This window comes from Narcine bancroftii, chromosome 1 (genome assembly GCF_036971445.1).
Source record: "Narcine bancroftii isolate sNarBan1 chromosome 1, sNarBan1.hap1, whole genome shotgun sequence".
In the NCBI taxonomy this organism is placed as follows: domain Eukaryota; kingdom Metazoa; phylum Chordata; class Chondrichthyes; order Torpediniformes; family Narcinidae; genus Narcine; species Narcine bancroftii.
Genome location: NC_091469.1, coordinates 223,294,209 through 223,320,833, shown reverse-complemented (window position 1 = coordinate 223,320,833; position 26,625 = coordinate 223,294,209). Strand labels below are relative to the sequence as shown.

Genomic DNA, 26,625 nt, shown 5'->3' with positions numbered 1-26,625 from the left:
ATACTGCTGGTTTCCTCGACTATCACATTTTGCAAGCATTCCCATGCCTTGGTTGTCATTCCCACTGTTGATGACGAGATAAATAAAATATATATCTAAAAATTCTTTCCTTACCTGCTGAATCATTTTCGTTCCTCGAATAGGGTGGCCCTTTCTGACTTCAACTCCGACTATTCCTCGCCTCTTACTAGTTCTCGCCGAAGCCTGTTCATGATTCATGCCGCATTCTTGCACAATTACTCACGGTATTTATATCCATTTTAGATTTTTGCACTCACCTCATGATTCATTTTTCTGCATGGCACTGTCTCATCAGCAAATTTGGATACATTAAATGTCCTTTATATTCCATATAATCAATGTACAAGTTGTCGAAGACCCAGTACTGATTCTGTGGTACCCCACAAACAACAATCAAAGACAGTAGAATCACAATTTTGTGATTACATCTGCTTAAAAAGTCTGAAACAAAAAACAACTTCCATTTGAAAGAATATGGTCATTGCAGCCAAGTTGACAGAGGAATATTAGCTCCAAAAGATAGAAAGAAGGCTTTTTTAAAAAACTAAAGGCAAGTTATCGTAGGCTTCATAGTCAGACATGAGAGATAGGAATGCAAATCCTAATGGAGTACAAAGATGAAGAACCAAATAAAAAGCATTCATTTAACCAGATTATTAATGCTTGATGCTGTAGATTACAAATGAAGGCTTTTGATGATTTGCAAATAAAAAACAAAATTATTTGACTGATTAACATAACATTTTGGACCAGTTTAATTGTCCTGTGTTATTGCAATTATGCAACACAAAACATGTTTAAGTTCTATAGAGATTTTAAAATCTAATATTTATAAAGTAATGATTTCCAAAATCATAACTGTTGATGTTGAAAACAACATGACCTGATATATTTTATTTTACATTTAAATTTTGACATATAGCACAGCAACAGGCTCTTTCAGCCCATGAGCCCATGCTGCCCAATTAACCTGCACCCCTGGTACTTTTTGGATGGAGGGATGAAATCGGAGACCCTGAGGAAAACGTACAAACTCCAAACAGACAGCACTGGATTTGATCCTGGTCTCTGGCGCTGTAACAGCATGGCATCGCTACAGTTGATATTATCACTAGGAAGATCTTACTAGCCAACTTTGCTTATGCTGTGTGCTGTAAACATTAGGTGGCAAGACAGTATTCAAGCAAAAGCATTTTAAAACACTAAGTAATCCAACTGCAGTGCGATCATATGTCCATTAACCAAAGTTGAAACAAACACTGTTTGATAACACTGGACAACAAAAATTTTGCTTCCTGAACACTTTTGGGTGTATCTTAATGGATTTTGGGATCCTGATCACAAAAAAAAATTCCTATCATGTACTGATTTTTAGACACAACCTATTTTATTTCAAGTCTACTTCAAGTATACTAAACCATGAAGTGCAATATGTCATTTGAAAATTCATTTTCTGCATTCGCACTTGGACTTCTTCCCTTTTGATCTTGATGTCAGTGACGAACATGGTGAAAGATTTCACAAGTACATTGCAACCATGGAAAATTGGTATCAGGGCAACTGGACTCCATCAATGTTGGCCAAATATTGTTGGACACTAACACAAGAGGCATCAGATGTTAAGTACAAATGAAAATCAGTGGTAAAACACTTTTAGATCACTTGAACTAACACAATGTCTCAACATCATTATGCAATTAAACATGCTAAATTCAATAAGTCAGTTTAATGTTTCTGCAACTTCCAATGTCATACAGCAAATATGAAATTATCTTTGTGTTCAGCTTGAAGTTGTCTATCATAATCCCCAATTTTTTTCAAGAAGCAAACTTTGAAATAAATTGTTGGCCAGTGTAACCACAAACAGAAAATAATGAAAATATATGCCCTTTCATATTTAACTATTTTGATGGCCAAGTTTTAATTCTTTCTATTTTAAAACTATCCAACAATTTGAATCAATATATCCCCAGCAACTACCTCATACATATTGCTTCTCATGCAAGTTAGAAAAGGAGCAGATGAATTCAATATGTGGGTCAATATGTGAACGTTGTGGCCATTTCAGAGACTTGAGGGGGGGGGCACAGTTAGGGTAGCGGTTAGAGAAACACTGTTACAGTGTCAGCGATCGGGACTGGTGTTTGAATCCCGCAGTCTGTAAGGAGTTTGTACATTCCCCCTGTGTCTGTGCGGGTTTTCCCAAGAGGGTCCAGTTTCCTCCCATCATTCAAAAATGCACTGAGGTGGGGTTGTAGGTCAATTACATTGGGCTGCATGGGATCATGGGCCGAAAAGCCCTATTACATACTATATGTCTAAAAAATTGTTTGGATGTCTCTGGGGCATGAATGGCTGCTAAATGGGCTGGGCTCTAGATGTTTCAAAAAGGTCAGGGAGGGAGGTAAAAGTGGAGAGTGGCATTGCTGATCAGGGATACTAGCAAGGCTTGAGAAAAAGGGGAAGTAGTGGAGGAATTTTCTATCGAGTCAGAGTGGGTGAAATGAAGGAACAGAAATGGGACAATAATGATACTGGGTGCGTATTATGGGACAATTTCCCCCCCCCCCCCCACCAATAGTAACAGATACATCAAGTACATAGGGAAGCGGATTCTAGAAAGGTACAAATATAATAAAGTTTTAGAGAAGGGTGATTTTAACTTTCCTGATAGTAAACGGCATCATCTAAGAATGAAGGGTTTGAATGAAGTAGAATTTGTTAGGTGTGTTCAGGAATGTTTCCTGACACAATAAATAGATAGGCCAACTAAGGAAAGGGCTATACTTGATATGGTATTGGGAAATGAACCAGGTATCTCAATGGGAAAACATTTCAGAGAAAGTGATCATCACTCCCTCTCTTTTACCATGGAGTTTGAGAAGGACAGGATTTTTGGGAAAACATTTAATTGGAGTAGGCAAAAATATGCTATGAAACTATAGGACAACCATAAACCATAGGACATGATAGCAGGCAGGAGCTTGGGAGCATAAACTGAAAACAGATGTATTCAGGGAAAAGCATGGCAGAAATGTGGTAAATGCATGGCACTCTGCACAATTTCCTATTAAAGCAGGGAATGGACAGTAAGGTGAAAGAACCATGCTATACAAGGAATGAAGAAAATCTATTTAAGAAGAAAAACTTCAGAGAGGTTTAAGAAGCTAGAAACTGTTAGAGCTCTAGAGAATTACAAAATTGCCAGGGAAGTCCTTAAGAAATGACTTAAGATGGCCTTGGCAAGCAGGATTAAGGTGAAGGCCAAGGCATTCAGCAAGTATGTGAAGAACAAGAAGTGGAGTCAAGTGAGGACAAGACCCACCAGAGGTCATAGTGGAATGGCATGAAACGAGATGGAGGACACGGTAGAGGTCCTTATTTAATACTTTGCTTCAGCATTTATCAGAGAAAAGGACCTTGGAAATTGTGAGAATGACTGAAACACTTGAGCATATTGACATTAAGAAAGAGGATTTGTTGGAACCTCTGAAAGGCATGAAGTTAGGCAAGTTGCCAGGACCAGACAAGATTTATCTCAGGCTATTGTGGGAAGCCAGGGAGGAGTTTGCTGAGCCACTGGCAATGATATTTGCATTGTCACTGGGGAGAAGTATCAGAGCATTGGAGGGCTGCAAATGTTGTTCCCCTGTTCAAGAAAGGGAGCAGAGATAACTCAGGAAATTATAGACCGCTGAGTCTTACTTCAGCAGTGAACAAGATGTTGAAGATCCTGAAAGACAGGATTTAGAAGCATTTAGAGGCTTAATCTGATTAGGGATAGTCAGTATGGCTTCACCAGGGGAAGGTTATGCTTCATGAGTCCTGATTGAATTCTTTGAGGATGAAAACAAAGATCATTGATGAAGGTAGAGCAGTGGACATAGTGTTTATTGATTTAGGTAAGGCAATTGTTAAGTTTTCTCATGCAAGGCTCTTTCCGAAAAAAAGAGGCCTGGAATCCAAGGGAGCCTTGCAATAAGGATACAAAATTAACTTGCAGAGAATGGTTTTAGATGGGTCATATTCTGCATGGAGGTCAGTGACCAGTGGTGTTCCACAGGGATCGGTTCTATGTCTTTGTGATTTTTATGAATGACTTGGATGAAGAAGTGAAGGAGTGAGTTAGCAAGTTTGCAGATGACAAGAAAGCAAGTAGTATTGTGAATAGACTGGGGGAGTAGTGCCAGAGGTTACAAGGAGACATTAATAGAATTGGGGTTGAAAAGGGGCAGATGGAGTTTAACCCAGAAAGGTATGAAGTGGTTCATTTCAGGTCAAATTTGAAGGCAGAATACAATGTTAATTGGAGGACATTAACTAGTGTGGACAAACTGAAAGATCTTGGGGTCCATGTCCACAGGATCCTCAAAGCTGCTGCACAGGTTCATAGTCTTGTTGAGAAGGTGTATAGTGTGTTGACCTTCATTAAACGAGGGATAGAGTTCAAGATGCATGAGGTAATATTGCAGCTTGACAAGATCCCATATGGAATAGTGTTCAGTTCTGGTCATCTCTGCATTCTCAGAACCCCCACCCCATCAATTCTCATCTTTCTACTCCTGCCTTCCTCCCCCACCCCTTCTTCCCTCTTCCCCCTGCCTTTTTGATTCAGGCGCTTGCCTGCTTTTGGCTCATATGTTGACCACAAGATTATAAGACAGAGGAGCAGAAATAGATTATTCAGCCCATTGAGTCTGTCCCACCATTTCATCATGAGCTCAATCCCACTGCCCTGCCTTCTCCCCATAACCATTGATCCCTTGGCTAATCAAGAACCTGCCTGCCTTAAATATACCCAGTGATTTGGCCTCCACTACTGCTGGTGGCAACAAATTCCACAGATTTACCATCCTCTGGCAAAAGAGATTCCTCCACATCTCTGCACTGAAGCTATGCCTTCTTGACCCAGGCTCTCTCACTATGGGAAACCATCTTTCTATATCTACTCTGTCCATGCCTTTCAACATTCAAAATGTTTCAATAAGATTTCCCCTCATTCTCCCAAATTCCAGTGACAGGCCAAACACTCCTCATATAACTCTTTCATTCTAGTAATCATCGTCATGAATGCCCTCCAAACCCTCCCTAACCTCAGCACATCCTTTCCTAAACAAAGATCCCAAAACTGCTCACAATACTCCAAGTGAGGTCTCACCATTGCCTTACAAAGTCTGAACATTAGAACACTGCTCTTAAAATTCTATTCTTCCTGAAATTAATGGCAGCATTGCATTTGCCTTCTTTACCTTCAGAATAGTCTGCACAAAAGCTCGCAGGTCATTTTGCATCTGGGAATTTTCAATTCTCTCTCCATTTAGAAATAGTCTGCCCATCTATTTCTTCTATCAAAGTGCATGATCATTTCCAGCATTATATTTCATTTGCCATTTCTCTGTCCATCCTCCTAATCAAAGTCCTTCTGTAGCCTCCCCATGTCCTACCCACTACCTGCTCCTCCACCTACCTTTGCATCATAGAACAATTATAGCATATAAGAAGTGGCCCCAACACTGAACCCTTTGGAACACCACTAGAAACTGGCAGCCAACCAAATTTTGATCTGTGTTCTGAATCTATGTTTCCTGCCGATCAGCCAATACTCTTCCCCACACTAGTATGTTTCCTGTTATACCATGGACTCTTATCTTGTTAAGTATCCTCATGTGTGGCACAAAGGGCTCAGGCCCCAAACATTGGTTATATATATTTGCCTCCTATTGATGCTGCGGGACCTGCTGAGATACTCCAGCATTTTGTGTATTAACTACAATCACAGTGCCTGCAAACTTTCTTGTTTTGCACTGTCTGGCCAGTTGCTTTCTGCAGGTTCATCTGCATGAAGACCACCCTGACTTCAACAGCAGTAACATCGCTTGTGGTAGATGATGTGGATGTCACCTCCCTGCTGCCTACCTGTTCAAAGCAACCACACAACATATTTAACTAATTGGGAAAGTTGTGGTGTTGCTTAGCTATAATGTTAGGAATGCCGTATAAAATATGCTGTTTGTCCACTATGTTCTCTTAGGACTCCGACATGGTGCAGTAATGTCTCTTGGTTTCTCTGATGGCCTGCCGAGATTGCCCTTGGATTTCTTGCAGAGGGGTGGGTTTCTAACCAAAGCTTTCATATATTTTGTGCTCTCAGAAATTTTTGGATATTAAGAGAATAAAAAGACAAATGTAGGAAAGGGGCACTAAGGTATGAATCAGCCATAACCCTTCCAAATGGGAAAGTGATAGAGGGGCTGAATGACCTACTCCTGGTTCTACTCCTGATGAACTTACATCCATGTATTAGAATTTTTTTCAATGTAAAACATCTCCTTCTCCAACATACTGCCTAGCCTATTCCCCATTTCTTTTCCTGCACAGATCACATTTCATTCACTTGTTTATTTTAATCATAAAATGCTGGGCTTGCCTGCCACCTTGCTGGAAAGTGTGAACTAATATTAATCTGTTGCAATGTGGTCCATGATCTTTTTCTTCCTTTCTTTGGCTTGGCTTCGCGGATGAAGATTTATGGAGGGGGTAAATCTCCACGTCAGCTGCAGGCTCGTTTGTGGCTGACAAGTCCGATGCTGGACAGGCAGACACGATTGCAGCGGTTGCAGGGGAAAATTGGTTGGTTGGGGTTGGGTTTTTCCTCCTTTGCCTTTTGTCAGTGAGGTGTGCTCTGCGGTCTTCTTCAAAGGAGGTTGCTGCCCACCGAACTGTGAGGCGCCAAGATGCACGGTTTGAGGCGCTATCAGCCCACTGGCGGTGGTCAATGTGGCAGGCACCAAGAGATTTCTTTAGGCAGTCCTTATACCTTTTCTTTGGTGCACCTCTGTCACGGTGGCCAGTGGAGAGCTCGCCATATAACACAATCTTGGGAAGGCGATGGTCCTCCATTCTGGAGATGTGAAAACACGTGACCTTATTTTTCCTTTTTGGCAAAATTAGAACCTGACTTCTGCTCTGTAACTTTCTGCCTTGTTGACGTATTGAGGTCTGAAAATAGCTCAGTAAGTATGTGCACAGATCAATCAACACATTTCTGGTCTGGAACATTTGCAAATTATGCAATACTACATTGGATTTAGAATGGCCCCAAATATAAAAAGCTTTTAAAACCATACCTGCTCGAGAAGGGCAGCAGATGGGAGAGTTACTATAGGTATTGAGAAAAATTGCACCATTGTCTTTCATCTTGTTTATGTTGGGAAGATTAATTGTTTGGTTCTGTGGGTTATATGTCAACCTTCCATCCTGTAAAAAGATTTAAAGATTAATAATGTCACTTTATTAGAATATTGTATAATGTGAAATAAAATTATGATCCTATATGACTTAAATGTGGTAATCATTTTAAATTTTAAAAATTCAAAAATGTTCTCTTCCACTCATGACTAGAAATGATCTGATACTTTTTGCATTTGGTCATGTAGTGTGAAGAATTTTGGTTTGGATTCAAAATTATTTGCCTAATGTAAATGTAAAGCTAGGAGATTATCGGAGGAAGAGACAGAGGGCTGAGGATGATGCACTTTAATTGGAGGAAGAAAGAGAAAGGGATGGGGAGCTGGGGAGAGAGGCAAGAGAAGGAATGGGGCCAGAGAGATAGCAGAAAGCTGTGGGATGCACAGGAGGTGTAGAAAAGCTCAGAAAACGAGGGAGGTTACCAGTAATTGGAGAAGTCAATGTTGATGCTGTCTGGTTGTGGAACTCATCCGATCATGTGGGGTTGCGTTGGTAGCAGTGCATAACAGAGATCGTATGGCAATGGAGTGCTTCCAGCAGGACTTCTGCCAATGGGACTTTTTGATTTAAGAGCCAGGAGGACAGCTTTCCAAACTTGTTTTTTTCTCGCTACCTAGCCATTCCCCTGGGGGTTGCAACATCATCCTACTAGTGGCAATGCCTCTAGCCAACAGGTACTGCTGCAGTTCGCCACTCATAAAAGAGGACCTCCGATCACTCAATGTTATTCGGATATCCGAAGAGCATAAATATGCTGCGAAGCACCTTTATGATGGTGGCTGAGGTCATGTCAGGACAGGGGATGGCAAAAGGGAACCGAGAGTACTCATCAATGATGTTCAGGAAGTATATATTCCTGCTGGACTAGGCCAGGAACCCCTTGAAATTGATGTTTGTGGTCTTTATGAGTTGTGACCTATCGGGCCAGAAGAACTGTGCTTTGCATTCCACACAGACCCGACTGACCTGACACCCTCAATGGAGTAGGGAAGGTTCTGGGCTTTCAAGAAGTGAAACATTCTCATGACTCCGGGATGACAAAGGTCATTGTAGATGGACTGGCACGTCCTCTGGGATAGGGTGTCGGGGGGGGGGGGGGGGGGGTGAATTGTTGAACTTGCTCGGCCAGTATAGGATATCGTAGTTGTAGGTGGAGAGCTCGATGCTCTACCTCAGGATTTTGTCATTTTTGATCTTACCCTGCAATTTGGTATTTTACATGAACACATTGGCTCATTAGTCTGGTAGCAGTGTAAATCTCTTCCCAGCCAGGTAATGATGCCAGTGGCATACCACCTCAACAATGGCCTGCTCTTCCTTCTCAACAGGAGTGCCATGTCTCAGTACCATGAGGGGTAGGGGAAAAGAAAGTTTACTGGCCTATCTGAGAGTGGCAGTTTGCATGAAATTGGAGGCATCGCTTTCCACGTGAAACAGGATGGATTTGTCCATGGCATGCACCGTGGCTTTGGTAATGTCTCTCTTGATCTGAGTAAAGGCTGCCCAGGTTTCTGTCAATAAGGGGAAGGTTGTGGATCTTACTGGGGGTAGGCTTTATAAGCAGGGTTGGGCACCCATTGGGAGAAATAGGAAGAGAACCCCAGGTACTTTTTTAGTGCCTTGAGGTTGTGTTGGATCGGGAGTTCCATAAGGGGACACATGCGGGCGGGGTGGGGGGGCAATGACACCATGTGCCATGACACATCCGAGGAAGACCAGGTGAGTTGTGCTATACACACATATGTCCTCATTGTAGGTCAGATTTAGGGACTTAGCAGTGTGGAAAAATTTGGCACAGTTCACTTTGTGGTCCTGCTGGCTGTGGCTGCAGAGAGTGACATTATCTCGATAGGGGAACGTGGCCGTCAGCTTATGCATGACAACCATCCGATCCATTTTCCTTTGAAATACAGAGACTCCGAAGGGTACCTGAAGGAAGTGGTAGAGCCTGCTGTCTGCTTCGAGCACAGAATACTGGCGGTCTCCGCGGAAGAGGAGTTGGTGATATGTCGACTTTAGGTCACTGGTGGAGAACACCCTGCAGTGGGCGATCTTGTTGACATCAGCGATCCAGGGAAGGGGGTATGCACCCAGCTGCTTGAAGCGGTAAATTGTTTGGCTATAGTCAGTCACCATATGGGGCTTACTTCCGCCCCTGATCACCAAGACTTGGGCTCTCCATGGGGTGGAGCTGGGTGCTATGACTCCTTCCACCAGGAGTCACTGCACCTCGGACTTTAGGAATGTCCTGTCCTCAGCATAGTAGCATCTGTTCTGAGTCGCTATGGGCTTACAGTCCAAGGTCAAGTTCCCAAAGAGCGAAGGTGGGGGGTATGTTGAGGGTGGAGAGACCGCAAGTGGGGTATTGCTGCAGGAGGTCCATGAGCTGGGGTTTGTTTACAGTCGTTTCTCCCCCCACCCCCCCCCCCCCACCCCCCCCCCCCACCGCCCCTGTCCCCGAATGCCATTATGATGCTCCTGAACTAGCTTTGGAAGTCCAGCCCAAGAAGGATCAGCACATAGAGCTGAGTCATTAACAGTAAATGGAAGTGGTCATAACATTTACCACACACTGTTAATAGTACAATAAAATACCCCCCAGATCTCGGTAGATTGGCCCTTTGCGGCCATTGATATTGTAACACTTGTTGGTCTGAAGGGGAGAGTTTGTGAGCAATGTCTGGGTGGATAAGCTTAGAGTGCTTCCACTGTTGAACAAGCAGTTGGTTCATTTTCCATTTACCTCGATCTCCATCATCGACTGGTTGAGGGCTGCCCAGATCTAAGATTCTGTCAGAAGAGTTGTTTTGTTAAGATGGTGGCCCCCATGTTGACCATGAGAGGTGAATGAAGAAGGTGGAAGTGACTTCGTCCAAGATGGCGGAACTGGAGTGGAGTACGACGGCAACCCCTGGGTCGCGCATGCACTCGAGCCATTCAAGGCCAGAAGTGACATCGTTGCTGCGGGAGGAAGTGAAGTCAGGTTTGATGGCTAACCCCCTGGGGGTGCACGTGGCGCTGCTGTGTGGGAAAGGCTGCAACTTACACACTCTCTTGTAGTGTCCTTTCTTCCCATATCCTGAGCAAGTGGCTTCTCTCGTCGGGCAGAAGTAGCACTTCGGGTCCATGGCTGTGGGCCGGTGGTGTGTTCGGGGCCTTCCAGTATGGAGACTGTCTGTGATGCCGTATCCCAAAATGGCTGCACCAGCAGCCCATATATGGAGGGCCTGTTGCCAGCAATGATGGATTTAGCATTATGGTGAGCTGAATCTAAAGTCTTAGTGAGCTGGAGGGCTCTCTGCAATGGCAGCCTGTCTTCCTTTAGCAGTCATTGGTAGATATAATCAGACCTCACCCCAGCCACGCAGGCATCCTGGATCAGCTCTTCCACATACTGGTCCGCTAATACTGGGGCGGGGATAGTGCTCTGTATTCTCGCCCCAGATTGTGCAGGACCCAAAGAAATCATGCAAAGTCTCACCAAGTTGCTGTTGTCTCGAGGCCAGGAGGCATCTTGTTTACCAGCAGTCTGTAAAGGTTGTGGAGCTTGGTCATGGTTGCAGGGTAAGTCGTGCAACCCCTGATCTCCAAGTACACATGGCGGCTGACCCTCGCTTGCAGTAACTTGAGTTTCTCTTTGTTTGACTCCACAAGATCCTCAAAAGCTTTCAGGGAGTATGTGAAGCCCTCAATCTACCACTTGTATATCTCTGGGGCTCCGGGCATCTGTAGGTCAAGGTCTAGTCTGTCGGGTTGCAGCAGTTGGTCCATCCCATGTGGAAAATTTAATGTATCATAAATTGAGAGGCTCTATCAATAACTCCAAAGCCATAGAGTGAGAAACTATAGGCTTTATTATATTTAGATCCGTAGCTGGAGGGACGCCAACCTTTATTCCAGTGTCACAAGGGGAAGAGTTACCAGGGAGTGAGTCACCAATGGGGGACTGGCCATTTATCCTTCAGCAGTCATATATTCGTATCATCACATTGTCTTTTTTTTTGTATTTCTTTATTTATCACACTATGAACCAGATCAACCAATATTTACAGATGCATCTCTTTAAATATTCAGTGACATTTTGTCTTTTTTTTCCCCTCATCCCTTCCTTCGCCCTTCCCACCCACCTCCAAAAACAGTAAATATTGGACATATAAAATACAATAAAACAATATCTTTACACAAAAGGAATACAAACAAAAAAGACGCATCATCTACTTATTCACATTAAATGTGATCGTGTTTACCTTCTTATCATTTTAGGTGGTGATGGTCCTCGGCCTGCTCTTTCTGTGATGTTTCATATATGGTTCCCAGGTTTTTTCAATCATTGTACTTTGTCTTTTAAATTATATGTGATTTTTTTTTCCCCAGTGGGATACACTTAAACTTGGTTATATATTCCATTAATGTTTATAGTCATATGGTCCAACATGGCCATCTTATATCTTTATTTTCACTTCTTTTCCGCCTCTTCACTACCTCTATCCCTTTTTTCCCCATTAAAAAGGAAAACTTAAAAAACAGTAATCTCAATATATGACAACGCATTTAAGACATGAAATACCCCAACAATCCTCACAAGCAATAACCCTTCAACCCCAAGTGAACCTTGGATTGCCTCCTGTCCCTTGACGGCAACCACAACTTCCCTTTCCATTTGGTTTGCGAACTTACTTGCAAGCGTCAACCGATTTCGCAGTGACCATATTCCCCCGCACCACCGAGAACACTATTTTCCTATACTTCTAATAAAGCTCTCTGTTTTTTTTCCTTCTTCCTCTTCTTATCCATCTTTAAATCTTTATATATTATCTTTATATTTTTACATATTTTTGTATATTTTCTTGTCTCCTCCTCTCTTCTCCTGTCCCGAAAACGTTCAGCAAATTCTTGGGCTTTTTTTGGGTCCGAGAACAGTTCATTCCATTCCCCAGGAATAAATACTTTGAGTACTGCTGGATGTCTTAATATAAAGTTATACCCTTTCTTCCATAAGATTGTTATCGCCGTGTTGAATTCCTTCCTCTTCTTTAAAAGTTCTAAGCTTATGTCCGGGTAAAAAAAGATTTTTTGTCCCTTACATTCCAACAGCTTATTGTTTTCTCTAACCTTCTTTCTTGCCTGCTCCAGTATGTTTTCTCTTGTCATATATCTTAGAAATTTTACCAATATGGATCACGGTTTTTGATGTGGTGGCGGTTTCGGTACTAGCGCTCTATGCGCCCTTTCGATTTCTATTTCTTCACGTGAATCTGTCGTTCCCAGCACCTTCGGGATCCACCCTTTTATAAATTCCTTCATATCTGACCCTTCTTTGCCTTTTTTCAGGCCAACTATTGTCAGAAAATAGTTGTTTCGCCTACTGTAGTTTTCCAATACGTCAATTTTTTGTGACAATAAATCTTGTGTCTCTATTTTTTTTCCCCGCTCTCTTCCAACTTCCCTCTTAAATCATTTATCTCCATTTCTACAGTAGCTTCTTGTTTCTCCACATTTTCTACTCTTTTCCCTATTTCAGTCATGACCAATTCTAAGCTTTGCATTCTGTCTTCAGCTCTTTTCATTTTTCTTTTGATTGAGCTAAATTCTAATGATAGCCATTCTTTTAATGACCTCATTTGTTCTTCGAAAAAGGCTTTATCTAAACTTTGTCCTTCTATTTTACCTTCTTCTTTCCTTTGAAATTCTTGGTCTTCTTCTGTGTCTGTGTCATCTTTTTCTCTTCTCTGTATCTTCATCCTTCTCTGGTGAGCTGCTTCTGTATCCTTGCTGTGCCTCCAGCTGCTGTGGCTCCTGTTGTTGGGCCTCCCGCTGCGAGAGCTGCTTCGGTATCCTTGCTGGGCCACCCGCCGCTGGGCCACCCGCCGCTGGGCCACCCGCCGCTGGGCCACCCGCCGCTGGGCCACCCGCCGCTGGGCCACCCGCCGCTGGGCCACCCGCCGCTGGGCCACCCGCCGCTGGGCCACCCGCCGCTGGGCCACCCGCCGCTGGGCCACCCGCCGCTGGGCCACCCGCCGCTGGGCCACCCGCCGCTGGGCCACCCGCCGCTGGGCCACCCGCCGCTGGGCCACCCGCCGCTGGGCCACCCGCCGCTGGGCCACCCGCCGCTGGGCCACCCGCCGCTGGGCCACCCGCCGCTGGGCCACCCGCCGCTGGGCCACCCGCCGCTGGGCCACCCGCCGCTGGGCCACCCGCCGCTGGGCCACCCGCCGCTGGGCCACCCGCCGCTGGGCCACCCGCCGCTGGGCCACCCGCCGCTGGGCCACCCGCCGCTGGGCCACCCGCCGCTGGGCCACCCGCCGCTGGGCCACCCGCCGCTGGGCCACCCGCCGCTGGGCCACCCGCCGCTGGGCCACCCGCCGCTGGGCCACCCGCCGCTGGGCCACCCGCCGCTGGGCCACCCGCCGCTGGGCCACCCGCCGCTGGGCCACCCGCCGCTGGGCCACCCGCCGCTGGGCCACCCGCCGCTGGGCCACCCGCCGCTGGGCCACCCGCCGCTCGGCCACCCGCCGCTCGGCCACCCGCCGCTCGGCCACCCGCCGCTCGGCCACCCGCCGCTCGGCCACCCGCCGCTCGGCCACCCGCCGCTCGGCCACCCGCCGCTCGGCCACCCGCCGCTCGGCCACCCGCCGCTCGGCCACCCGCCGCTCGGCCACCCGCCGCTCGGCCACCCGCCGCTCGGCCACCCGCCGCTCGGCCACCCGCCGCTCGGCCACCCGCCGCTCGGCCACCCGCCGCTCGGCCACCCGCCGCTCGGCCACCCGCCGCTCGGCCACCCGCCGCTCGGCCACCCGCCGCTCGGCCACCCGCCGCTCGGCCACCCGCCGCTCGGCCCCCTGCCGCAGGTCGACCCGCCGATGGGCCCCCTGTCGCAGGTCGACCCATTGCCACTCACCCTCTTCCAGCCCTTCATTCTTTTTCTCAATACTCTTCTTTCTTGTTTACTTTACCCAGCCGAATGCCCCGATGCTGGGCGTCTCTCAGCTGGCTGCTCTGCAGCTGGCCACTCCTCAGCTGAGACCCCCTCCCGTCAGCGTTAACCTTTTCTTTCACTTGCGCACTGCACAACTCTTCACCCATGTGCAGTTGTGCACCTCTTCTTGTCTCTGAGAGCCATTTTTGGAGTCCGCTGGTCAGGAGGACACCACTCCTCTGGGGACTCACCAACACCGGAGATTGGCCGTTCCTCTCCACAGTGGCTCTCTGCTTCGATATGCAGGTAAGTCCTTCTTCTTTCTTCTCCAGTGATTTTCCTTCTTCCCTTTTCTCTGTTATTCTTATTTTTTATCTTCTGGGTGCCATCTTCTGTCTCTTCTCTGTAACTTTATGTTTCTCTTCCTGTATTTTATGTTTATTGAGCTCTGCTTTTTCACACTTTTTTTTTTCTTTTCTCTGGAGAGAACAGCCACTACTCCATCACGTGACTCCCCCACATTGTCATTGTTGAGAAAGATTGAATTGTTGTTTTGGATTTGTGTGAGCCTTGGAAAATCAAAAATAAAATATTCAAAAAGAGACAGAGAATGCCTACAAGTTGGCTTCTGAGAACACCTTGTAACTGAGCTAACCAGGGAAATGGCAATTCTGGATTCTGTAATGAATCAAAGTTGATAAGGGATCTAAATGTAAGGGAACTCTTTGGATCCAGTATTCAGAATATGATAAAATTCAACCTGCAGAGGGACAAACTAAAATAAGAGTTGTTAATATATCAGTGGAATAAAGTGGATTAAAGAGGAATGAGAGAGGAACCAGTAAAGTTACTTGGACGACACTCTATCAAGGAGTTTAACAGAGCAACAATGGCTGGAGTTCCTGTGAGAAATAAGGAAAGTGCAGGACATGTATATTCCAAAAAAGAAATATTGAATTGAAAAATGACAACTGTGGCTGACAATAAAAGTAAAGGAAAAAGAAAGGGCATGCAAGGAAGCAAAAAATTAGTGGGAAGAATAGAGGACTGGGAAGCTTTTAAAAGCATACAGAAGGCAACTAAGAAAGCCATGAGAAAGGAAAAAAATGAACTTTGAAAGGAACTGAGCAAATAATATCAAAAAGGATACTAAAAGCTTTTTTAAGTACAGTAAAACACTTGGTATCTAGAATTCAAGCAACCAGCAAAAAAATTGAGGAAAATAAAAAATCATTGAGGAAAATATAAAAAAAGAGAAAATTAAGAATAAAATATATAATAAAATGCGCAAGTTTAAAATTCTAAAAGTAAATATTCTCTGAAGTAAAGGTAAAGATGGGAGCAAACATTCAGCTAGCAGAGGGCCTTGATCGTCTTTGCACGTAGCAGCGGTTTGAAAAAAGTTCTGGAAACAGCAATGGCATTGTCCAGGATGTTGGGGGTCACTTTTTTTTTTAAAGATGTCTCCTTATCCCTGCTTCGTAAGAGTCACCCCAGTCAGAAGCTTTATCTGTGAACTTGGTGGGGTGGTGGGGGGGGGGGGTAGAATTAATTATCCAATATATATATGTCTGTTTCTTCGTCAGTTTTTCATGCCAATCAATATGAAGCACTGTAAAATTATGCAAGGAGGTTCAGTAGGGGTAACATTTGATGCTGAGTGTCACGACCACATTGAATTTCATTGAATTTAACCTTTAAGGTCGTATGAAGTTCAAAAGTGTTTTTTTGAACAGCTTCAACTGACTTGCATTACTGTTTACTATAACTGTGGTAACATTTGATACTGGATGCCATGACCACATTGAATTTAACCTTTAAGGTCATATGAAGTTCAAAAAAAATTTGAACTTGCACCAAGGACACCTCAATTAGTTACAGTGCTGTGCATCAATGTACATTCAGAATAAAAACAAGTGGCCAAAGCCAGTTCAATATGGCCCCAAAAAAGTTAAGCAACATTGGCAGAAGCACTTCACAAGCCCATAGAGTTGGACAATGGGAAAAGCAAGAGACAACAGAGGAACATCAGTCTTGCCTCACTGTTGATGCTTCCAGACATTCAAGGAGCAGGCAGCAGGAAACAGAACATCAGTGATACGCCCGTCTCAGTGCTCAGGCCTCCAGACAGGCAAGGGCAAGCATGTAGTCAATAATTGAGTGTTTTATTTCCTGGGCAATGCCGGGTATCCTGCTAGTCTGTAATATTAATGTGTTATTGTTTGTCTTTTGGGCGACTCCATGGAGGGGGAGGAATCTGCAGATTCAGCAATGGTTAAATGTTTTCAAAGAATATGACTGAAAATAAAGTAAAATGCTTTAAGGTTTATATATATTCATTCAAGTGAAGTTTGTTCAGTGTAAGTACAGTAGAGTATTTTTGACTTTTAAACTGTTTATTTTTTGCAAGTTTGTTAGTTAGGCATTATAAGAGCAAGTCTCAAGCAACCAGAAAAAAACTTATCTGACATCTACCAATCGTCATAGGTACCAGATACCAAGGGATTTACTGTATATTAAGAGTAAAAAAAAAGGCAACGGTAGATATGGGACCAAAAGAAATTGCTATTGGAGAAAGGGCAGCACAGTTAGCACAACAGTTAGTGCAATATTGTTACAGTGCCAGCAATCGGAACAAGGGTTCAAAGCCCGCTCTATCTTTCAGGAGTTTGTATGTTCTCCTAGTGTTAGTGTGGGTTTTCCCCAGGGGCCCCAGTTTCCTCCCACCTTTCAAAAAAATATATTGGGGTTTTCAGTTCAATTCAGTGGAAATGGGCTGCATAGGCTCGTGTGTCAAAAGGGTCTGTTACCATGATGTATGTTTAAATTAAATTAAAATTATAATGGAGGACAAGGAGGTGGGAGAGAAACTGAATGAGCATTTGAGTATTTTGCATTAGTCTTCATGGGAGAAGACAGCAGAATTCTGGATTTTCAAGGGAAAGGTGCTGAGGGAGCTACAAGATATCAGGGGAAATAAAGTCTCCCAGGCCAGAGGGAATGCACCCTCTGGTTTTGTAAGAAGTAGCTATCGAGTTTGTGGAGGCATTAATAATAATCTGCCGAGAATCAATAGATTCTGGAGGACTGGAAAATTGCCAAGGTCACTCTGCTCTTTAAAAAGGGAGGGAGGCAGCAGAAAGGAAATTATAGACATGTTAGCATAACATCAGTACTTGAGGTTGTTAAAGTCAATTATCAAGAATGAGGTTACGGAGAATCTGGAGCTGCATTTCAAGATAGGCCAAATTCAGCATGGTTTCCTTCAGGGAAAATCTTGCCTGACAAACCTACTCCAATATTTTAAGGAAACCACAGGCAGGCTATACAAAGGACATGCAGTGAATGTTGTATATTTAGACTTTCAAGACGCCTTTGACAAGGTGCTGCACATGAGACTGCTTCACAAAATGAGAACCCATGGAATTACAGGGAAGATACTAGCATGGGTACAGCATTGGCTGATTGGCAGGAAATGGAGAGTGGGAATCAAGGGATCAGTATTGGGGCCATTTCTTTTTAAGTTGTAAGTTAATGATTTGGTTTCAGGAAAAAAATGGCTTTATAGATAAGTTGCAAATGATACAAAGATAGGTGGAGGGGCAGGTAGCGAGGAGGAAAAGGAGAGGCTACAGAGACACTAAGATTAGGAGATTGGACAAATGAAATACAATGATGGAAGTGTTTGGTCATACACTTTGCTGGAAGAAATAGATGGGCAGCTTATTTTCTAAATTGCAAATTCCCAGATGCAAAGGGACTTGGGAGTCCTCGTGCAGGATACCATAAAAGTTAACTTCCAGATTGAGTCGGTGGGAAAGGAAGTGAATGCAATGTTGACATTCAGTCCTTGAGGAATAGGTTACAAGATTAGGGATGCGATGTTGAAGCTTTATGAGACTCTGGTGAGTACAGGGCACAGTTTTGGGGTCCTTATTTCGAAAAGGATGTGGTGGCATTGGTAGAGGATTCAAAGAAGATTTATTTCTTGACTGAAGAGATTAGCCTATGAGGAAGGTTTGACAGTTGGTGTTCAGAGAATGAAGGGGGACCTCATAGGAGCATTTTGAATGTTGAAAGGCCTGAATAGATGTGTCAATAGAAGTTGTTTCTCATAATAAGAAAGTCACAAGAGGACACAACTTCAGGAATGAAGGGTGCCCATTTAAAACAGAGATGCAGAGGAATTTCCTTAGCCAGAGAATGGTGAACCTCTAGAATTTGCTGCAACAGGTGAAGGCCTGATCGTTGCATGCATTTAAGGCAGCAATTAATAGCTATCGGAAAAATCAGGGCATCAAAGATTAGGGAGAGAAGGCAGGAGAATGGGACTGTGTTGGAAAATTGATCAGCTGATGACAGAATTGCGGAGCAGACTTGACAGATTTATGATCGTCATTGTCTTTAATGGTTATTCAACGGTGCCACCATCCAACGTAGATTATGGGGTTGAAAAAAAGCAAATACCGGATATCTGAACTAAAAGGAAAACATTGGAAACTTTTGGGTCAGGCAACGTCTTGGGGAGAGTCACAGAATTTACATTTCAAATCACTGTGTTCTCATGAAATTACATAAAAAGTAGAAAGCAAGCCTGTCTTAAATTGTGTAGAAGATGTGGTAAAAAGAAAATACATATTAAAGAACAAGAGAAATAGAATGATAGAAATACTCATGGTGTTGGCTGAGAAAACCAGAGTACCACAGAACACTATAGCACAGAAAAAGGCCCTTTGGCCCATCTAGTCTGAGCCAAACTATTATTATGCCAATTCCTAATGACCTGTACATGGTTCACCGTATTCCATACCCATTTCCCATCCATGCACCTATTCACTTAAAAAAAAAATTTGACATACAGCACAGTCACAGGCCCTTCCAGGACATGAGCCCATGCCACGCAAAGACCCCAATTAACCTACAATCCCCATACGATTTGAAGGGCAAGAGGAAACCCACACAGACATGGGGAAAACGTACAAACTCCAAAGAGACAGAGTCGTATTTGAACCCATGGTATTGCGCTAGCTGCTATGCTAACTGTGCAGCATTTTTTTTTTAATGTCAAAACTGAGCTCACTTCAGCTGGCAGCTTGCTCCACAATCTCACCACTTTCTGCATGAAGACTTTCCTCTGAATATTTCCATTAAATATTTTATCTTTCACCCTTCACCCACATCCTCTGGATAGAGGGTGGCAAAGGTTCATTAATACAGAGAGGATTCATTTTGGAGAAATGAAAGACAAGAGGAGCAAGAAAATAAAAATGCTGGAATTGCAATACATTGCAGTTGATAAAAATTTAAAATCAAAGGGAATGATAGAAGTGGATTCCAGAGCGGGATGGCATTTTGTGCTATTGTCTTGCAGGTCCAGTGACCTGGATTCAATCTTGACATTAGGTGCCATCTGTGTGGAGTTTGAATGTTCCACGAGACTACATGGATTTCCCTAGATGCTCTGATTGCCTCCCAATCACAACAATGTGCTGGTATGTTAGTTGGTTTTTTTAAAATTACCCCTAGTGCAGAAAAGTAATATAAGAATGAGAGAAGAGTTAATTATCAGGTGAGAGAAAAAAAAACTTACTAGAAAATAAATAAAGGAATGAGATTGCTCTGGTAGAAATCAGCTTGGATCAATGGCCTCCCAATGTGTTGTAATAAACCCAACAAGCCAGGCAGCATCTATGGAAAAGTGAAAAACTGAATTGATGTAACATCAGAACTAGTTGGTTGTGCCCAAACTGGAAAGGGTGGTTATGTGAAACTACTGAATTTAATTCCAGGTCCTGTGGACTATAGGATGTATCATCAAAGAATGAGACAACAGGAGTACTCTGTCCTCTATCCATAACAATGAACTAACCTGCTTTTTATACAACATATTTTGTGAACTCACAGCACTCCAAGACCTATGTCGGATGTCCAATCACTATGTAATGGAGAGAACAGTGGTAGTTTTTTTTTTTGGGGGGGGGGTCATCAATTTTCAGTGTCATGGGGGTGAGGAAAATATTAATGAGAATTCTTGCACTTTTTCTGTTGGCTCAATATCTCATGTGGTACCCTTGCTTTAAAAAGGTAATAAGACATATATATTTTTTTGTGGATGATATGAAGATTGGAGCAGTTGTGGATAGTGTTGAAGGCTGACATAGATTAGACAGAATGCAGAGTTGGGCAGAAAAGTGGGAGGTAATGCAATTTGGGAAGGTCAATCCAGAAAGCTGGGTACACAGTTAATGGTCAGATATTTAACAGTGTGGAGGAACAGAGGGACCTTGCTTGGGGTTCAAATCCACACATCTTTCAAGGTTGCCACGCAGGTTGATGGGATAGTTAAGGCCTATATGATGCTGGGCTTCATTGCTCAGGGAACTGAGTTCAAGGGTTGAGAGGTCATGTTGCATCTCTACAAATTTCTGGTGAGACCACACTTAGAATTTTCTGTTCAGTTCTGGTCACAACACCATAGGAAGGATGTGGAAACTAATGGAGAGGGTGCAGAGGAGATTTACCAGGATATTGCCTGGGTTGGAAAATAGCTCTTGTGAGGCAAGGTTAGCAGAGGTATGATTTTTCTCTTTAGAATGTAGAAGCATGAGAGGTGACTTAATAGAAGTCTAAAAGATTCTGAGAGGTGTAAATAAGATAGATAGCTAGTGCCTTCTTCCCAGGTTGGGAGCACCAAACACCAGAGGACATCTGTACAAAGTAAAGGTAGGAAAGTTTAGGGGAGACATCAGGGGCAAGTTTTATTTATACATAGAGTTGTGGGTGCCTGGAAGTAGCTTGCCAGGGGGTGGTGATAGAGGCTGGAACATTTGGGAAATAAAAGACTCCTGGACAGGCACATGAATTAAAGGAAAATTGAGGGTTATGAGGTAGGGAGCATTGTTATTTTGGTAGGAATATATGGGTCAGCACAACATTGAGGCCCAAAGGGCCTGTACTGTGCTGTTCTATGTTTATCCAAAAGCTAGAATTGCCAACAATATAGATATAATAAAATATAATCCAGGTCAAGTGGGCAAGATCTGTCGGGTGAGGCTGAATCAAAGGTCGCAGTCTGTGACAGGACAGTTCACCAGACTACAACAGCATCACCTTGTCTGCAGGCAACATTCGAATTTTGGCATTCCTATTGAAGAATTGAGGCTCAAAACAATGATGGGCTAATGCTGAGTCTTCCCCCACCCCACCGCCTTTGTGTATTGTTGAGGTTGAACCAAAAATCTTTTGGCTCAGTGGGGAGACAATAATAGAAGCAACAACAAAAAAAGCACGCCGTCAAGTTTTTGTGTGGAATTTTGGCAAAAAGCCTTTTGGAAAATGTTGGTGCATGACAGCATAAAGGTTATTTGCTCCAACTAAGAAGATAATTTTGACAAAGGAGGATATTTCTTCCAATAGTAACAATAACAAACTCCTTGGGAATACTCAGTTCAAAAAGTGCAAAAACCCAATGGGAACCAAACATTGCCACCACATTCCGTTATTTGTTCCACATGAAGTTGTTGGCTTGACAGTCCTGGCAACGAGCCGCGGAAACCTGTGCCTGAACTCTCCACAAACTTCTGAACTTCATTTTCCACTTCCCCAAGTTGCCCAGAAGCAACTCTGCTTACCAAAGAATCACAGGTGACCAGTACAACGTTGGGACCCCTCCGGGAGGCCCTGGCATCGTTCGGCCGGCTCTCCACCCCGAGGACGGCGAGCAAAACCCACAGCCGGGCGAAGATCGCGCACTTCATGATCATCAGCCACGCGGCGGAACTCCAAGTCCCGTCGGCCTCCCGCATGACCCTGGTCACGTGATCGTAGACTCGATTAATTTCCCCCGACCGCCAAAAAAAAATACAAATCGTGGAAAATAAGGAGCTAATGGACTGAATTTAACTATATTTTTGGAGAAATTCTATAATTGTAGTACGTTTGGAGCGAGCGGAATGTGACCCCTGCCCCGAGTTACCACGTGAGTTGCCGCCGAGGATGCTGGTCTTCGTGTTGCTCAGGAGGGGAGGCAGCGCGGACGGGGAACGGGTAAGTGACACATCAGCATGGAGTATCTGCTGATTTCAGAGGGGGAGAGAAACAGCAATGTGCCACAGTGACGGTAACGCAGTCTTAAGAGAAGAATGTATAGTGATGAGAATGTATTGATGCTATCAGCTTCCTTTATGTAATGACATATAAATCATTGCTGTACAAGTCAGGAGTTGATCCCACCCATTTCAATATCTGTTTTTATTCCAGCTTAACATAAAATATTGAAAATACTCAGCAACCCATGTAACATGTATAGAGCGGAATATTGTTTCGGTTTTAATGCCCATTCATCAAAGTTGAAAGTGAAAACACCAAATACTGGGGAAACTTCAGCAGGTCAAACAGTGCCAAGGATCTGTGATTATAGGCTTTAATCACCTTTAGATGTCAGCGCATCTTGCATGTTGCTGGCCCGGTTCCAAGGCAGGTACTGAGGGAGGGGTTTGGGCGTAACAGCCTTCATGGGGATATCTGTGAGGGAGAAGTCACAGTTCAATGGCAGGCCAGCCCATAAGCACATACATACAATATACATAGTGGTAACACCACATTCACCCCTTCTTTTAAAACAAAGCCCTGGCGGGGGTGATGTGGTACAATGTTCATTACAGATTTAGTTTGTCCAGCAGTTTTATCTGTTGTTGCGACCGTTGCAGGGTCTGCTGTGGCGCAGCTGCTGGTTTCCACGTGGTGTCTTGTGTGACAGCTGGTGACTTCAGTGGTTGAGGGAGGATTGGTACAGTGGGATTGATCCGGTCAGTTTGTGCTCGGGGCACCATTGGCTGGGGCGGTTGGTCAGGGTTGAGTGCCAATGGTGAGACTGGCTGGTCAGGGTTACCAAGGAGTGGCGTGAGCTGGTTGATTGCAGGGTCCCCTGCATGCGCCAGGTCCTGGAAAGAGTCCTGTTGCCCATCTTAGTACTCCATGTAGGCATATTGTGGGTTGGCATGGAGGAGGTGAACCTTCTTGACCAGGGGGTCAGTCTTGTTGTGCCTGACGTGCCTCCGGAGCAGTATGGATCCAGCGTTCATCAGCCAGGATGGCAATGTTTTTCCCAATGCTGACTTCCTGGGGAAGGAAAAGAGCCTTTCATGTGGTGTGGCATTCATAGCGGTGTAGAGGAGGGACCTGGTAATGTGGAGTTCCTCAGGGAGGGAGGCCCTTTGATTTTAGGGCTAGGAGGACTGCCTTCCAGACGGTGGTGTTCTCCCTTTCTCCTGTCCATTCCTCCGGGGGTAATAGCTTGTGGTTCTGCTCGTGGCTATGCCCTTTACCAACATGTACTGGCACAGCTCCTTTCTCAGGAATGAGGATCCCCGGTTGCTATGAATGTAGCAGGGATATCCAAACAGAGTGAAGATTCCATGCATTGCCTTTATAACGGTGCCTGTGGTCATGTCCGAGCAGGGGATGGCAAAGGGGAAACAGAAGTACTCGTCTATGATGTTGAAGAAATGCACATTTCTGTTTGTGCATGGAGAGGACCCTTAAAGTTCATACTCAGCCGCTCTAAGGGGCAGGTGGCTTTGATAAGGTGGGTTTTGTCCGGATGGTAAAACTGGGGTTTATATTCACCACAGACCAGGCAGTGCATGTCAACTTCATGATGCCTTCGATAGAGTAGGGGAGGTTACAGGCTCTGACAAAGTAGTAGAGCCAGGATGGGAGAAATTAACGTGAAGGGCTTGGAGACTGTCCAACTGCGCGTTGGTGCATGTCCCCTGGGACAGTGGATCGAGAGGCTTGTTGAGGTTCCCAGGCTGGTACAAGATCTCATTGTTGTAGGTGGATTCCTCAATTCTCCACCTCAGGATCTTGTCATTCTTGATTTTTCCCTCTTGTTTGTTATTAAACATAAAAGCAGCTGCATATTGGTCAGTCAGCAGGGTGAACATTTTCCGGCCAAGTAGTGTCTCCAGTGGCGCACAGCTTTCACTATGGCCTGGGGCTCTTTTTCAATCACTAAGTGCCAACTTTTTTGGGTCCTGGAGGGTTCGGGGAAAGAATGCCATGGACCTGGCCGCCTGGTTGAGCGTGGTGGCCAGGACGAAGTCAGACGCATCACTCTTCACCTGGAAGGGGATGGATTCATCCACAGCATGCATTACCATCTTGGCGTTGTCGCCCTTGATGCATGTGATGCCTTTTGGGCTTCTGCTGACATGAGGAAAGTGGTCGATTTCACCAAGGAGTGGGCTTTGACCGAGTAGTTGGGGACCCATTGGGCGTAATAAGAACAGAAGCCCAAGCACCTTTTTAGGGCCTTGAAGGTCTAGGGCAATGTGAGTTCCAACAGGGGGCGCATGTAGTCAAGGTCTGGCCCAATGACCCCATTCTCCACCATACAGCCCAGGATGGCCAATTGTGAAGTGCTAAAGATGCACTTCTTTTGATTATAGGTCAGATTGAGGCTTTTGGCTGCCTGGAGGAAATTCTGGAGGTTGGCGTCGTGGTCCTGCTGGTAATGGCTGCAGAAGGTCACATTGTCCAGGTAGGGAAATGTGGCTTTGAGTCCATAGTCTTCGACTATCCGGTCCATCTCCCTTTTGAATACGGAGACCCTGTTGGTGACCCCCGAAGGGGACTCAGAGAAAATGGTAGAGGCAGCCACCTACCTCGAAGGCAGTGTATGGGTAGTCCAGTGGCTGGATGAACAGTTGCCGGTACACCGACTTGATGTAATTGGTTGAGAAGACCTGGAACTGGGCGATCACATTTACCATGTCGGTGATGCAGGGAAGTGGGTAGGTGTCCAGCTGGTTGAGGCGGTTTATGGTCTGACTATAATCAATGACCATGCAGCGTTACCACCATTTGGACTCTCCAGGGACTGGTGCTGGGCTCTATGATCCCCTCTGCCAGAAGCCATTTGACGTGCTTTGATGAAGACTCTGTCCTCAGGGCTGTATCGCCTGCTCTTGGTGGCAACAGGCTTGCAGTCAGGGTGAGTTTCTCAAACAGGGGTGGAGGCGGGACCCGGAAGGTTGAGAGGCTGCAGGTCGTGCTCTGAGGGGGCAGGCGGCTTGAGTTTGGTGTTGCAGACTGTGAAGGGCGGGTATAGGTTGTCTGATGATGGCACTGGAAGTTCAGTCCTAGTATGCCTGGCGTGCAGAGGTGGGGCATGATCTGGAGTTTAAAGTTCTTGTACTCTGTGCCCTGTACAGTCAGTGTCATGCTGCAACAGCTGCGGATCTCGGCCAAGTGAGATTTGGAGGCCAAGAAGACCTTGCATCATGCTGGGGTTAGTGCAGGGGAGTAGCATTGTATAGTACCTGGGTGGATGAAGCTCTCAGTGCTTCCTGTGTTGAATAAGCAGTTCATGGTGTGGCAGTTTACCTTGATAGTCATCGTGGGCTTGGCCAGTTGATATGGGGTGTCTTGATCAAGGATGATGGAGGCCAAGTCGTTGCTGTATTGGTTCAGGGGCACCCGCCAAGAAAGCCGCCCCCATGTTGCAAACATGGTGCTGTTCTTCACTGCCGGAAGTGGTGCTTCCCCAGCTTGCTGTCCCCAGGGCCCCATCTAGCCTTTTCCCACGACCGAAAATGACCCCAAAGGTGGAACTGAAAATGCTGTGGCCCGAGATGATGGGGACTGCCAGCCATACACGGCGCTACTAGTGAAAGGTTGGAACCTTCTTCTCGCAGGTGAAGCATGTCGCATTTCGGGCTGGGCAGCTCTTCCGGGAATGTTTCCTGCGCCTGCAGAAGTAGCTCTTCGGGTGCTCTATGGCGGCAGCAATGATGTGGGACCCCGTGTCCCAAGATGGCGATGCCCACGTTACCCACGTGGTGGTTGCATTGCCTGAGAGTGATTTGGTGTTCTGTCTCAAGCGATTTCACCAATTCCACAACCTCCTGCAGGCTCTGATTGCCCTTTTCAAGCAGTCTCTATCTGATTTAATCAGACCTGAATCTAGCCACGCATGAGTCGTGGGGCAGTTGCCGAGACTTCTCAGCAGTCACAGGCTTGCCCCAGCTCCCACAGCACCTGCATGTATGCGTCAATGGCCTCACTGAGTGCTTGTTTATGAATGCCTAGGAGAAATCAGACATAAATGACATTTGTCAGGGCCTGGTGCTGTTTCTGCAGGAAGCCCATCACAGCAGTGTAAGTAGGATAATCTCTTATTGTTTGAAAGATCCAGTAGCCGACCTGAGCGAAAAGTAGATCCATTTGTTGTCTTTGCTTTGCACGTTGTTGTGCCGCATAAATGCGTTGAGGCAGTGTACCCACTGGTCAAATATGACCGAGGCCTCTGGATCCTTAGAGTTGGCATCGAGTTGATCTACCCGTATTACCTTGTCCTTGGCCCAAACTTAAAGGGGATTAAATTGTGCTACCAACAATCACGTTAGACAAGGATCTGTGATTAACAGGCTTTAGTC

At 45.2% G+C, this 26,625-nt stretch overlaps 2 protein-coding genes across 7 annotated transcripts in view; one reads left to right on the top strand and one right to left on the bottom strand.

The window, feature by feature from the left end:
- Nucleotides 1-21,969, bottom strand: part of arsk (arylsulfatase family, member K) — a 63,821-nt gene extending 41,852 nt beyond the window's left edge. For all 4 annotated transcript variants that reach the window (XM_069891791.1, XM_069891806.1, XM_069891814.1 and 1 more), the window contains exons 1-2: nucleotides 21,817-21,969; nucleotides 7,149-7,278 (exon numbers count right to left, since the gene is read on the bottom strand). In XM_069891791.1, coding sequence (XP_069747892.1) covers nucleotides 7,149-7,278; nucleotides 21,817-21,948 — 262 coding nt within the window. In that variant the 5' untranslated portion in view covers nucleotides 21,949-21,969. The remainder of the gene's footprint in view (nucleotides 1-7,148; nucleotides 7,279-21,816) is intronic.
- A 193-nt stretch (nucleotides 21,970-22,162) lies between these two features.
- Nucleotides 22,163-26,625, top strand: part of skic3 (SKI3 subunit of superkiller complex) — a 148,027-nt gene continuing 143,564 nt past the window's right edge. Inside the window, exons 1-2 of one of the 3 annotated variants that reach the window (XM_069891773.1) lie at nucleotides 22,179-22,231; nucleotides 24,637-24,728. The gene's annotated coding sequence lies outside the window, so the exon portion shown is untranslated. Of the gene's footprint in view, nucleotides 22,305-24,636; nucleotides 24,729-26,625 lie in introns of all 3 variants that reach the window. The other 2 variants (XM_069891764.1, XM_069891783.1) reach the window with 2 other exon arrangements.